At 43.1% G+C, this 12763-nt stretch overlaps 1 protein-coding gene and 1 long non-coding RNA gene across 3 annotated transcripts in view; one reads left to right on the top strand and one right to left on the bottom strand.

Annotated features, from left to right (window-relative positions):
* Synpr (synaptoporin) overlaps nt 1-12763 on the bottom strand; it is a 290162-nt gene that overhangs the window by 33416 nt on the left and 243983 nt on the right. For both annotated transcript variants that reach the window (XM_004871612.4, XM_004871613.4), the window contains one exon: nt 11357-11555. In XM_004871612.4, the coding sequence (XP_004871669.1) occupies nt 11357-11555 (199 nt within the window). The remainder of the gene's footprint in view (nt 1-11356; nt 11556-12763) is intronic.
* LOC110347064 (uncharacterized) overlaps nt 1-12763 on the top strand; it is a 78969-nt gene that overhangs the window by 38157 nt on the left and 28049 nt on the right. The window lies entirely within an intron of this gene.

The raw sequence follows: 12763 nt of genomic DNA, 5'->3' as shown, positions 1-12763 counted from the left end.
GCCTTCCCAACTCTCCCCTCCTCAGGCGGGCTCTGCATTGCACTCTGGAGCTTCATTGAGAGAAGCATGAACCCAACCGCTAGCCCTGGGCTTTGGGACATGGAATCTTCTGGGGATTCTCAGAAATGCTGTCCTTTTCCCAAGATAACTGTTCCTAGGGGCCACAGAGAGACACTGAGTTATTTAGAGGCTGCAATCGATCCTAAAATTTACCTCCGGATAGATCCACTGTTCCCCTAGATGCAAAACCACTTTTTTTGCTGACTCCCCAGGGGTCCTTTTACTCACAGCACACAAAAACGAGGCTTCTTTAAGTTTTAATGTTGTTGCTAAGCTTAGGAAAAAAATCCCATGCATGAAAAATCTCCCCCCTCCTTTAATTCCTTCAGGAAGTGCCTCATTCTCAGTACTTATTAAAATGGGAAAGCTGTCCTGGGAGGCTTCTGGAGGTCTAAGTTCAGAAAGTGAATATGCATAAAGACAGCCGAATATCAAGTTTTCATAATTACAGCTTTTCATGCATACAGTTCCCAGAGTGAAGTCGGCTTTGACTTCGGCTGACTTAATATAGCCTTTCTAATTTAAATCTTCCCCGTCACTCCTACTTAGCTGTTGTTCAATTTTAGATGGCAAAAATGGGTTCCTGTTTCCAACTTTCTCAAACCAATACAAATTCTATATTTTTAGACAAGAGTGATGAGATACATTTAATTTCTGACCTCTTTCCCTAATTCAAGAGCATTGGGGAAGGAGAGGATTTCTGTTTCAGAGAGATAAACTATTAAATGTGAGGGTCAAGGAGGGTGGAGAGACCCTGGCTGAGGTGAGGACAGCCACAGCTGGCACAATGCAGGACTCAAAGTCAGCCGGCTGCCATCTTTATTGCAAGAACAATGCTGAAGACAGGAAAGAAGACTGAATAAATGTATAGCAAAAGAGATAGACAAGAAGGCTTACAATAAAAATATACTTAGAAGTGGAATTGCAATGAAAATAAAGCCCTATTAGAGCAATCTGCTTCAATAGGTGGAAAGAATTGACTGGAAACATTGTGGGTTGAATTGCAGCCGGAGGTCCGGCTTGTTTTGCTATGCTAGACAAGTGGCAGCATGAAGAACATGCACGTGGATGTGGGGGCCTGAATCCGAGTATAAGACCTGTGTATCACGTGGGAGTAGGAATTCCATCCTGTAGGAAGCGCTTGCCCAATGCTTGCTCCAAGCTGGGCTCTCCGCTTCAGCATGGCTCCATCAGAGACGGCTAAATGGTCCTGACTTCAAGATGCTCATTTTCTATTATCAGAATTTGACACAACAGGCAGGAGAGGAAACTGTGGTATTGTCTCAAGATAAGAGATTGGTGAGGGGTCACCTTGTCCAGCCAGGAAACTTTTTCTTCTAGGGAAATTTCATTTGTTTTAAAGAAATAAATTTACCTCTGCTCACTTCAGGAAGCTGCTCAGACATAGCCTATCATCAGATTACTTTACATAAGCAAGATTAGAGGGCTGGGTGAACGACCTTATTTTATTAGACATGGTAGAAAAGACGTTTTTCTCCTTTTACAGGCATTTGGAAAGTATTTGAATTTCAAATGTAGAATATTACTGGTTCCCTACTTCTCTTTGGGGGAAATTCATATCTGAATCTTTAAAAGGATGGCCCTAAATCAAGAGTTATTGTTTACTTTCCTGATTACACATTTACCAAATGACCTCCCACATTAGGAAAAAAAAGGTATCAGCAACCAGTGGCTGAAAGAATGCTTCAAATGTTTATAAATTTGAATTTACTTAGAGGATGCATAATTATAAATACTTCTTTTTAAAAAAGAGGTATGAATTTAAGCCAAATTTAACATTTTTAGGCTGCAGGGCTGCTGAATGTACTATATGTTGATTTCATTTCCTTCTTGCCAAATGATTAATCAGCACCAAGTGCATGACAGAAAGCCTTAAGTCTGGTTGGGCAGACTCCCTATGCATTGTAGTGTACATGTTTTAGAGAGTGTCTGAGAAGAAGCAGAGTCCACCGTTTTGAAGTAGCAATCTCCATCTCTCCCAAGACGTGGCATTGTCTTAGTAACATAGATAGTTATTGTGATTTGCAAAACCCTGATATCTAACATGGAGGAACCCTCCACGTTACCTCCAGTACCATAGACCCAGATCCCTGACAGTGCATCTTCTTTATCTTGGTAGTCTTTTCCTGTTTCTCCTGGAATTCATTATGAAGAAATGAACTCAGTTGTAAGGTTAGTACGCTAGCAGTACTGGCTACATTTCTTGGCACGGAGTAGGACCTCAACAAATCTATGTGGAACGGGTGTTCACTGAATTCGGAGTGAGAGCCTATCGTTTATGCATTTAGCTTAGAACGTCATTATTTTCCTTGGAGTGCTGCCTTTGGGAACTGCAGCCGTATTGGAGATACCTGTCGTTCAGATCTGATATCTGGTAGGGGAGTCAGACAAAGCTCCGCTGACTGACATGCAAGCCAGTAATGGTTTTCACACAAAGAGATTTTCACACAGAGCTATGGACATTTCAAAAGAGAACTCATATGTCATTGGAAGCATGGCATTTGAAGAACTATTTCATGGAGCAGATAGTTATTTTGGCTGGGTCTGTGAGGATGAATCACGTTTTGATAGCCTGAGGTGGGGCAGCAGAGGAGGTCTTCCGTGTGGAAGGTAGCAGCTTGATAACCAGGCAAACAGAGGAGTTTACACAACCTGCTTAGGGAACATAGGGTGTACCAAAGGGCTCCACTTAGCTAAGACGCGCAACCTAGAAAATGGCAGAAGATGGCGCTGGAGAGTTGGTGAAAGGCCATGGGTTAGGAAAGCTTTGAAAGTTGGTATGAAAACTGCGTTGCTATTCCTGTCAGTCGGAGATGGCCAATGGCCTAATCCCATCCCCATCTGGAATGATGGAAGTCTGGAAGTAGAGTGCACCAGAGAGGGTATCCAGGAACATGACCCTTGATGACTAGTTCTCTTCTGTCCACACGCCCTTGGTCCCTGCCTTCTCTTGCCTGTGACAGGGCCAACTTTCAAGTCTTGAGGGTTCCCTGAAGTCCGGAGTGGGTTCCCCACTGTTGTCTCTTCTCATCGGGGAGATGATCCCATGTAGTTTAGTCTTGGTTGCTTCTGATCTTGAATCATCAATTTATACAACAAGTGAAAAAAAAGAGCCAAGAAGGCTGCAGGCAGGAGATGGTTTAATTGGGGGCTTGGAAGGAGGCACAGAATTATGCAGTGGCTCCCGGGCCTTGGGGAGCAGGCGGCTGGGCAAATTCCTCCTGGTCTTGCTGTTCCCGGCCATCTGCGGGCTGCGGTGTCCAGAACTGCAGGCCTCAGAGACAGCCAGCGTGAAACTTGCAAAGTGCTGCATTATTTGGTAAAAAGCCACATGGAATTTTGTCAGCTTTATTCTGCTGGTTTTGGCCGGGGTAGCTGTTAATGGACTGGAGCTTCTCTTTCTGAGCCTCGGTGAGAAAGGGCACCGCCAAAACCACCGGTGCAGCGCTGGGGCTAGCTTGCCCTGACCGTAGATCAACAAAGGCGGGGTGCGGGGGGTGCGGGGGCGCGGGGGCGTGGGGGCGCGGGTTTCTCCCTCCTGCCTACAGCCTGCTGCTGCATTCGAAACGTGGCTCGGACTGAATTTCGGATGTTCCACTGTATCTCCAGTTTCATGATGAATGTTCTGGTAGCAGCCTCCTTAGGGCACAGTTTTGTTTTGCTTTTTTCCTCTCTGGGAAGAAAATTCTCTCTGTAGATCTTTTTGAAAGATCTCTTCTATAATACCATAAATTCAGGGTCTAGGGTAGAGTAAAAAATCGGAATTTGAAATTTTCACTCAGCTCAGAGGTAATTTATTAGATGTGTTTTATTTAGATGAACTTAAAAATAAAAACTTCTGAAAGTTTTTATTTTGAAAATCAGAAAGATAATCAACTTTGGAGTCTTTATCCTAAGAAGTGATTTAAAATGAGTATAAGGATTTACAAGTAAATATAAGGTGATTGCTTATGAAAAGTTCAAAGCCTTATAAAATGAAAAGACCAGTGTAAGAGATAGTTAAATAATTTGGTTCATTTCAATAGAATGAGAATTCTGCAGCCATTACAAAGAGAAATAATTGGAGTTAAATAGTAATTAATATAAAAGTACTACTAGAGTTATTTGACCTTACTTTTTTTTGAACCTATGAGTACATGACCTAAACATATTGCTATGTGTTTAGCACCTAGCCATTATGGTAGGGATTTAAACATTTTAATCTTCATAATGATTTTTTGCTGTGTGGATTCTTACTTTTTAACAGACAAGATAGAAATTGTAGAGTTATTTTATCTGGCAGGTAACATTAGTCAAAATTAAAGCTGCAATCCCAAAGGGAAATCCAGTAGCTCACACAACTGGAAATTTAGGCTGTTGGCTTCCGGTATGGCTGAATTCAAGAACTCAGTCTTTTTGCTGTGTGTGTTTGCGGGGTGTGGGGGGGCAGGTCTCTTTCTTTACTCTCTATGATCTGTTTATCTCATTCAGTTTTTTGTTTGTTTGTTTTTTGTTTTTGTTTTTTTGTTTTGTTCTTTTTGGACCAGGGATCGAACTCCGGTCCTTGCGCTTGCACAGCAGGCAGCGAAACCACTGAGCTACATCCCTGGCTCATTCAGTTTTATTTGTTAACAAGATCCCTCCTTCATGGGCAGTGTGGCCACTAGCACCTAGACCCACACATTCCTAGCCTAGCAACTCAAAAGGAAGAAGAAATGTGCTCCATAGGTAAATCCCAGAGGGGACTGATGCATTCTGGCTTGTGTCCCTTGGCCATCCCTGCTGTCCAGTGAGACACCATGCTGGACAGTCCAGCAGGACTGTGTGAGGGGAGAAGGGCGTCTCCTCCTGAGGATGCTGCAGGACCAACGTGCCTGCTGGCAGTCATGCAGCCTCACATTCCTGCTTGAGCCATCAACCGACAAAGGCGTCTCCCTTCCATTCAACTACTTCCTGTTGTTCCTCAAGGCTCACTGACTTCGTTCCTTGACACACAAGCCAATGGCTACTGCTTTTTCTTGTTGATTCCCGCAGACTGTCTCCATCGCCGCCGGTAATAAACTGCCTTTGTGTGACACCTTTGTCTTGCCCTGTAGACCTGACTGCCTGGCCTGGCCGGTGAAGACTTGAGTGCATCATGCCATTGCAGCCCCGACTCCGACTGCAGACAGTGGGTGCTCAGTGAGCAGATAAGGGTCCTTGGCTTTTCACTGTCCTCCTTCCAGGTGAAAGTGGGGGGCCACACAGCACCAGGGTGAAGAGCCAGCCTCTGGGCTTCGCTCACTACACAGCACTGCACACGTTACTCAGCCTCAGTAAATAAGTGGGGACAGCGGTAGCTGCCTTAGAGGCAGTGTAAAGTCAAATGAGGTCAGGTCCATCTGCCATAATTCCTGGCCTGTGGAACGTGCTCAGGTATAATGACACTGACATTAAATCCTGCTTTTCCCTAGCCTCAACTGTGGTTTTCTAAGTTCTTTTCCCACCATACTAATTTTACTTACTTTGTCTTGCACTTTTACAAACTTTTCTGCCCATAGATGTGACTGCTCATTTGGGCAGTGGGACACTCGCCACAATAAAAGCCTCACTACCGTTAAGGGTTAAATGCCTGTTTCATCGGACAGTGTAGAAATTAATTTGATGTTTCTTAGACATTTCAAAACATCACGGAGGAGCATTCAAAGTTGGAGGTCTGTCAGGAGGTGGGATAAGGATGACATCACACCTTGGCCAGTGTCTCATGTATTTGCAGTAATCGCATCTCTTGTAAAGGACCCAAGCCTATTTTACCTTGGATCACTTCTCACTATTCCCAGGGAAAAGTTCAAAGTACTTTCCTATCTGGCCGCGTGGCTTTGATTAGGGTTCTGCTAATCAGCAATGGAAAGGAAGATGTGCAGCTGGAAGAAAGGGCTAAGAGGGCTGCAAAAACCCAAACTGTGGACTTTACGCCAATTATTTGACTGTCCAGTGGACCATGCCGGGCAGAACAAGATGACCCTAAACTGGGAGAGCCCCTGTGAGGTTAGAGCTGCATGTGAGTGTCTGCTTTGGGTTCAAAGACAGATTCCACAAGTCTTAAGGATAGTTTAGTGTTGGAGGATGGAGAAGGGAAGATTTCCCCACATAAACATCAGGAGGGTGAAAATCTGAGCCCAGTTTCTCAGCTGGGTCCCAACTCCAGTTTTCCAAGTCTGTTTCTGCTACGGTCTAACGGTTAAATCACAAGCCGTGTAAGGTCGCCAAAATCCATGACCCCACAGCTTAGTCCCTGCCCATCAGGTTTCAGTCCTTGGGCCAGTACCCTTCCCCTAATGACGGCCAGGCCCCCCATCTCCCAGGGAACCATTTTCCAAGGCCTGCTGCTCAGTCAAGAAGCGTTAAATCACATCTGTAGAATGGGGCAGACTCTCTTCACTGTCTCTTCAGATTGTTTCCAGGCTGAATGGAGGAACATGAAAAGATCTGCAATGCATTAGGCAGAAAGCAAATGTGAAGCAAGATGCTGCTGTGTGCCACAGGTAAATGCTCCCAGTCCTAAAGCCACCTCCACTCAGCCTGCCCCTACAGGAGTGAGAACTGCAGCAACATAACCTGAGGTGGACATGGAGATCCCCTTCATTCTTGGGATGGTTAATTCAAACCGCACCCCCAGCAACAAGGACTCACTGATATGTGGGATGGTGTCTTTTTATACACTTGTTCTTAGAGCATCCTTTCTACCTTGGAAGCTAAGTTATTTTTGTAAACCTATTTTACATTAATATGAGAAAACCTAAAGCCTCACTTTTGACATGAGATCTGAAAACGGCTCAGAATATCCTGTCACAGAAATCTAGGCAAGATTGGCTTTAAATATGTATTCCCAGGAACATGACAAAACGGTATAACTAGATGTGACATTTCAATTCCACAATCATGCACCATTCAAGTGGGCATTCCTGCTTTCTGAGAACTGATATTTATTCATCTGTATAAGAAGGCACTTACTGTAGCTGGCTGATTTCCTTTGGCACGATTTTCTTGCTACTGTGTCAGCATCATTAACAATTATATTACCTCTGAAGACATTCAGATTCTCACTTCTACTTAAAGGGGGTAATCTTATCACATGTATTCATGTGTAAAATATTTTTAAGTAGCCCTCGTCAAGCTTGGCCTCAGTCTGACTGAAACTGCTCACACCCCTTACAAAGATATGGGAATCGGTCCTGGCAACCTCTGATTTATAATACACATCGACGTGGCCATTTATAACACCTGCTTTCTCTCGTATCTTCTGTGTGCAAGAAAGACACACTGCAGAACAAGCAGAGCCTCTCATTGTTCTAGCATCCCGGGTTTATGCCAGTCTCTCTATGACTCCAGATGGAATTTGAAGGCAAATAAAAAATCCTTTATGACAGCCGGGTGAGCGGAAGAGCCTAGAGATCACAGGGATTGGGCTATTTCCGGAGTAAGAAATTAGCAGCTCTCCGGTTGCAGACACCCACCTGCCTCCCCGTCTCCTCTCTGTCTTCTGCAGCACATTGTCTATTAGGATCTTGGGCTCTCTTTGTGGTGGTCTTCGGGCCCTGGATGTTCGTCCAAGCTGTACACCCTCGGCCTACGTGTGATATGGCTGAGGAGAGTTAATTTTCCCAAGCCTACTTTCCTTCATCTGTAAATGTGAACAATAACGTAAACTAGGGTTGTTGTGGTATATTGGATTAGCTCAACACACAGATGAAGCCCGGTTGTTGTTGTTATGGGCATCATCACCCTCGTCGCTTCCCTACACATTCTCTTATTTGTGCGTGATGCATCAAGATGGGAATTTGTTAATTTTTGGATGGATACTTGATTTCTTAAAACTGCTTTACTTAGTTCCTGTTAGCCTAATATAGTAACTTTGTTGTATCAGACTATCAATTTGACTTGGAGGTTCCAAAATCAGAGTTTTTAAAAAAGTATATGTTTTGTCAAAAACAAAACAACAACCGCAAAGAATAGCAGGTAACCAGAACCAAGCTGCTCAAGTAATGATCTTTCCAAATGAATATGATTGAGTTAAAACTGGTCAGTTGTCGTTACCACCTGGACAAATGTCTCTGTGGTAGTGGAGAGGGTCAAGTGGGAGCCACGGTCTCCAGGGCTCACTCACTGCGGACTTGCCTAAGCCTGCCCTTCAGGAGCAGTGTCACAGCACCCTCAGGTCCCCGTCCAATCATGGCCTTGTCCTGGTGGCATGGGGATGACAGGGACTGTGCTTTAGTTCCATGGCATCCTCCTGATCTCTATGTCGCCTCCCTCGGTGACACGTCAGACTCAGGTCTCTCTTTTTTTCCTGGTTTTTATTTTCTTAGTTTATTAGTACTGTGTGCGGTACATAATGTGCTCATTCCGCGTGGGGAGCTGGTGCATGCACATGACACATCTTCATTCCTTTTTCATTCACTTTCCCTCTCTCCCTCCCCACCTGTGTCTCGATCCCCTTCCTTTCTATTGTACATGCTAGCAGTACGTGATGTTTACATTCCTTGTGGGGAGCTGGTGCATGTACAGAACACATCCCACTTCCTTTTTTCATCTCTTACCCATCCTCAAGTCTCCTTTGAAACTAACTTTTATCTGCTAAGTAATGAGGACATCACTTTTTAAATATCACGTAAGTTTTATCTTGGTGCTTTCCCTTTTTTATTACTAAAATTATCTCCACCAGGAAGCAACAAAATAAAACGGGCCACAAACAAAATGCAACTCAGGATTTCATTAGATCCCGCTTGATAGGAGAGACCACCCAAGGGCAAGACAGCATACCTTTGCAGGATGGTTTCCTTTGAGTAGAATGTGATCTTACAGTACAGATTAGGTCTTTCCCCAATTTGTGGACAAACTAGCTATGCACACTTCTTCCCTCTGGATGTCATGATATCCTCTGGACTGGAGAATGCTATAGGAGTGTCTCCAAGTATCTAGGAATGGGCGTGTGTGTCTCAGCTTCATGGTGCACGGGTGATGCATTTATGTTTGTGTATCTATCTGCACATCATGGAGGGGGAGGCCGAGTCCAGAGACCGTTAAAGCTGCTTTGCTCCAGGTCGCAGTGAGGAACAAAATGCCATCTCAAAGGGTCAGGTTCGTTACCCTGCTTTTCTAGCACATTGAAGTGCCACAAATCTGAACTTTAAAAAAAATTTTCTACCTTAACTACGAAGCTCTGAAAATAGGCATTTTTCCCGGTTAAGCTTCAAAACTTGCTCATTTTAAGGGTCTGGGCTCTGTGACATAGAGATTGACTAGAAGTTTGTGAAATTTATTTTACTCACATACTGCCTGAAAGAATTTCTAACAACTGTGTCCTACCTATGTGAAGTATGTACCTAATTTGGGTTTTAGTAAAAGTCTAAATAATGTTAAAAAGCAAAATTTCTAGCATACTTTAAATATGTATTTTTTTAAAGTATAGCTACTGTATCAATTTTAAATGTTACAATTAATATTTATTCAATACTCCTTATCACCCATTAAAATAAATTCTCTAACAAATAGAAATTTTACATCTTTGTTTTATTCTCTTTGGACTTATATTTCCATTACACTTTCCTCATAGAATAATAGCCTAATTTAGCATATTTTATTGATCACCCTATTATATTTCTTTGCAACAAAAATAAGTACACAAATTTAAGGAAAGATATTTTATAATTACCTGTGACTCTAACGGTTTAAGTATTACAATTTCCTTTTGGTATGGGTAATCATTGCAAATGTTATTAATGATAATCATCCAAAACAAAAATATATTATAAACTTAATAAAAAATAAATTTAAACAGTAAAATTTTATTGAAATGTATGTTTCTTAGATGTTTTGGGGTTTTCTTCAGTTAGTTTATGTTTTTGTACAAATATTATTTGTTTCTAGAATAGGACATGGTTCAGCGTGGATTTTATTTCCACTTTTTAATTTTACAGATTTACATACTGGAAAAGCTTGCCTGCATAAATGTGAGACTAGATAGATTTCTATGTCTCAGACCACATAGTAACCTGTAACCAAAAATGATTTTTTAATGATCTATCAAATGATGAGCAGATTAGGACTTTTAATTTTATTGAAGGGGAAAAAAAAGGAAATTTCATTACATCCAAAAGAATATATGACACAGCCATTGAACTCACCAGTATTTTGTCAGCATCAGTGTTTCAAAACATTTTTTCCAGGGCCTCAGATGTCTTGTAGTCTGGGAATACACTGCGTAGTAAGATTTGGGACAGTGAGGAAAGATGCTTCCTTTGTGAAATGGGGTAGGTGGTTGTCATACTTTGGATCCTGGATGTCTCCTCCATGGGCAGGGGCTAAAGGCCTGGTCTCAGGGGTTGTGAGGCCTGGTGGGGTGGTCCTCAGGTCCCTGGGGCACCCCGCAAAGGCAGTGGCTCTTGTTTTGAGCAGTCTGATCCACCAAGTAGTCTCTGCCATCACGATCTGGCAGCACTGCCAGATGTGAAAACAATGCATCCATTCAGTTACTGGCTGGAGCCTCTACGTCGATGGACCAAGATAACCCTTTTCTCTTTATAAGTTAATTATCTCCAGTGTTTTATTATAGCAACAGAAAACTGACTTACATAGTGATTAAGAAAAAAGAGAGCAAGATATTTTCAGAGGCAAGGCATAATCATGAAGATAGATTTTAGGCAAATCTGCATGTAAAGGCTGGGAAATTTAAAATTTATTTTCTTAAAATTATCCCTGCCCTTGCCCCCCTGAGGGTGAGTGTTTCCTCCTGGTGTATGTGTGCTTGTGTTCCCCACACTGTTCTGTGCTGATTCTATCCAGATGAGTCCATGTACCATTGTGTAAGGCGAGAGAAAGTGGTGGCTGGCGGGATGATGGAGAGAGAGGTGGATAACTCCATCTTCAAACCAAACAGTTCTGGGTGCAGACTATCTTATACTGAGGGAACAACACACCCCACAAGCACAAATCCCACTGTCTAAACAACCAGTGAGGAAAATGGCGACCACTCCCACACGCTGAGATCAGGATGCATCTGCAGCAAGCCTCACAGCTCTTCCCTGCATCTCCTGTGCTTCCCAAGCATTACCTCAGGGGGGTTTGCAGCCAGTCTGTGATTCCTTCCCAAGACAGAGACAAGACACTTGACAGGCACCATGTTTCTCTTGTTCATCCAAGGGATTTGGATGAAAAAGACTGTGAATTCCTTTCAAATACCTGCCTCAAAGGCTCAGGAACTCCCAAGCCCTTCAAGCATTAGCAAAGGAAATTAGAAAAATTCTTTCAAACTTACAATCAGTGGGCCCCGGTTGTTCTCCCGGTACTTGTTCTGGAAGAAAATGTAAACGACAGTGGCAGCCAGCGAGTAGAGGAAGGCGAAGACAGCCACGGTGACGAAGAACTCTGCCGAAGATGAGGAGTCGCCAATAAGCGCCAGCTTCTGCTGTCCCTTCCCCTCACAGGTGGGTACCTCGAAGGTCACCTGGTGCAACCTAAACCGCCAGGTTGAAGAAGATGTGTGAATGCTCTGAAGAGAAAACTAGAGGTCATATCTCTCTCTTCTAAAGCAAAGTGAGGTGTGACTCGGGAGTTTTATGGTACGCCAACAGAAGAAATTTATCAAGGAGTTTACAGAGATTGTAGCTAGACATGTGGAAATAGATATGCAGAAAACATCATTGGATTGTTTCACCAACCTACCCTGTGCTTTCTCTCCCTAGCGGGGCCTCCAGCTTTGCACCCCGCGCCCCAGCTGTGGCTCTAGACTCTTCCTCTGTTGTTTGGGCTTCATTGCCTGTTCCAACCACATTGGCTTGCTCTCCCCTCCTCAGTTACACCAAGCGTGGTCCTGTCTGAGTATCTCATCACTGACTGTCCCTTTTCCCTAAATCATTCTGCTCCTGACAGTTCCCAAACTGCCTCTTTGGCATTCAGATGCCAGCTCAGATACCTCCCAGGAGAGATTTTTCCTAACCACTGATCAAAAGCAGCCCTTTCCTCTGGACATTTCCTCTAACATAATGCTGTCTGATATTACTTGCAGCATTTATTGCCAGTTAAGCCTGTCTCAGTCATGCATTTGAATACTTTTCTGTCTTTGCTGCCCTCTTAGCAGTGACTAACATCTCCACAATAGTGGAGATCTTGGTTTTCTTCTCTGTGCATACCCAAAGCCTAACTTTAGTTGTGCACTCAGAACTTGGATAAATGAATGAACATTCTTGATTCTGTCAGAGAACTGACAGACTCTAACGCGACTGGAATTGTACAACTTCTATTTTAGAGAGTGGGTCCCATCAGGATAATACCCAAGCTCAATATATTCCTTGATAGAAACAAATATGATGCTCGAAGAATACTTTCTGCTCAGTGGATGACACTTAAGGAAGATGTATTACATCTCTATACTGTAGCTCATGCCATGAATAAGAACTCAGTGGTAAACTAATTTAATGTAGGAAACAAAATCCTTCTTCAGAAATGACTGTTAGGGAGGCACCTGGAAATAGATATAAATGTGGCTTATTTATGTCAATAAAATATCACTTGGAAATTATCCATGAAAGTAACAGTGATAAAGCCATCCATGAACCTAAAAAATTCCCAACTTACGTTTAGAAAGTATATTTCTTACTGAGCAAAATTATTCCCTTTTAACAGATTTGTTGTGCATATTCTCTTCTGATTTAGGAAGCCATGG

The sequence above is a fragment of the Heterocephalus glaber genome, unplaced genomic scaffold, assembly GCF_053883595.1.
Source record: "Heterocephalus glaber isolate CG9 unplaced genomic scaffold, H.glaber_assembly_v1.0 deba00001472, whole genome shotgun sequence".
Classification (NCBI taxonomy): Eukaryota; Metazoa; Chordata; class Mammalia; order Rodentia; family Bathyergidae; genus Heterocephalus; species Heterocephalus glaber.
The sequence above is the reverse complement of the archived record's forward strand: the minus strand, read 5'-3'. Positions and strand labels throughout refer to the sequence as shown.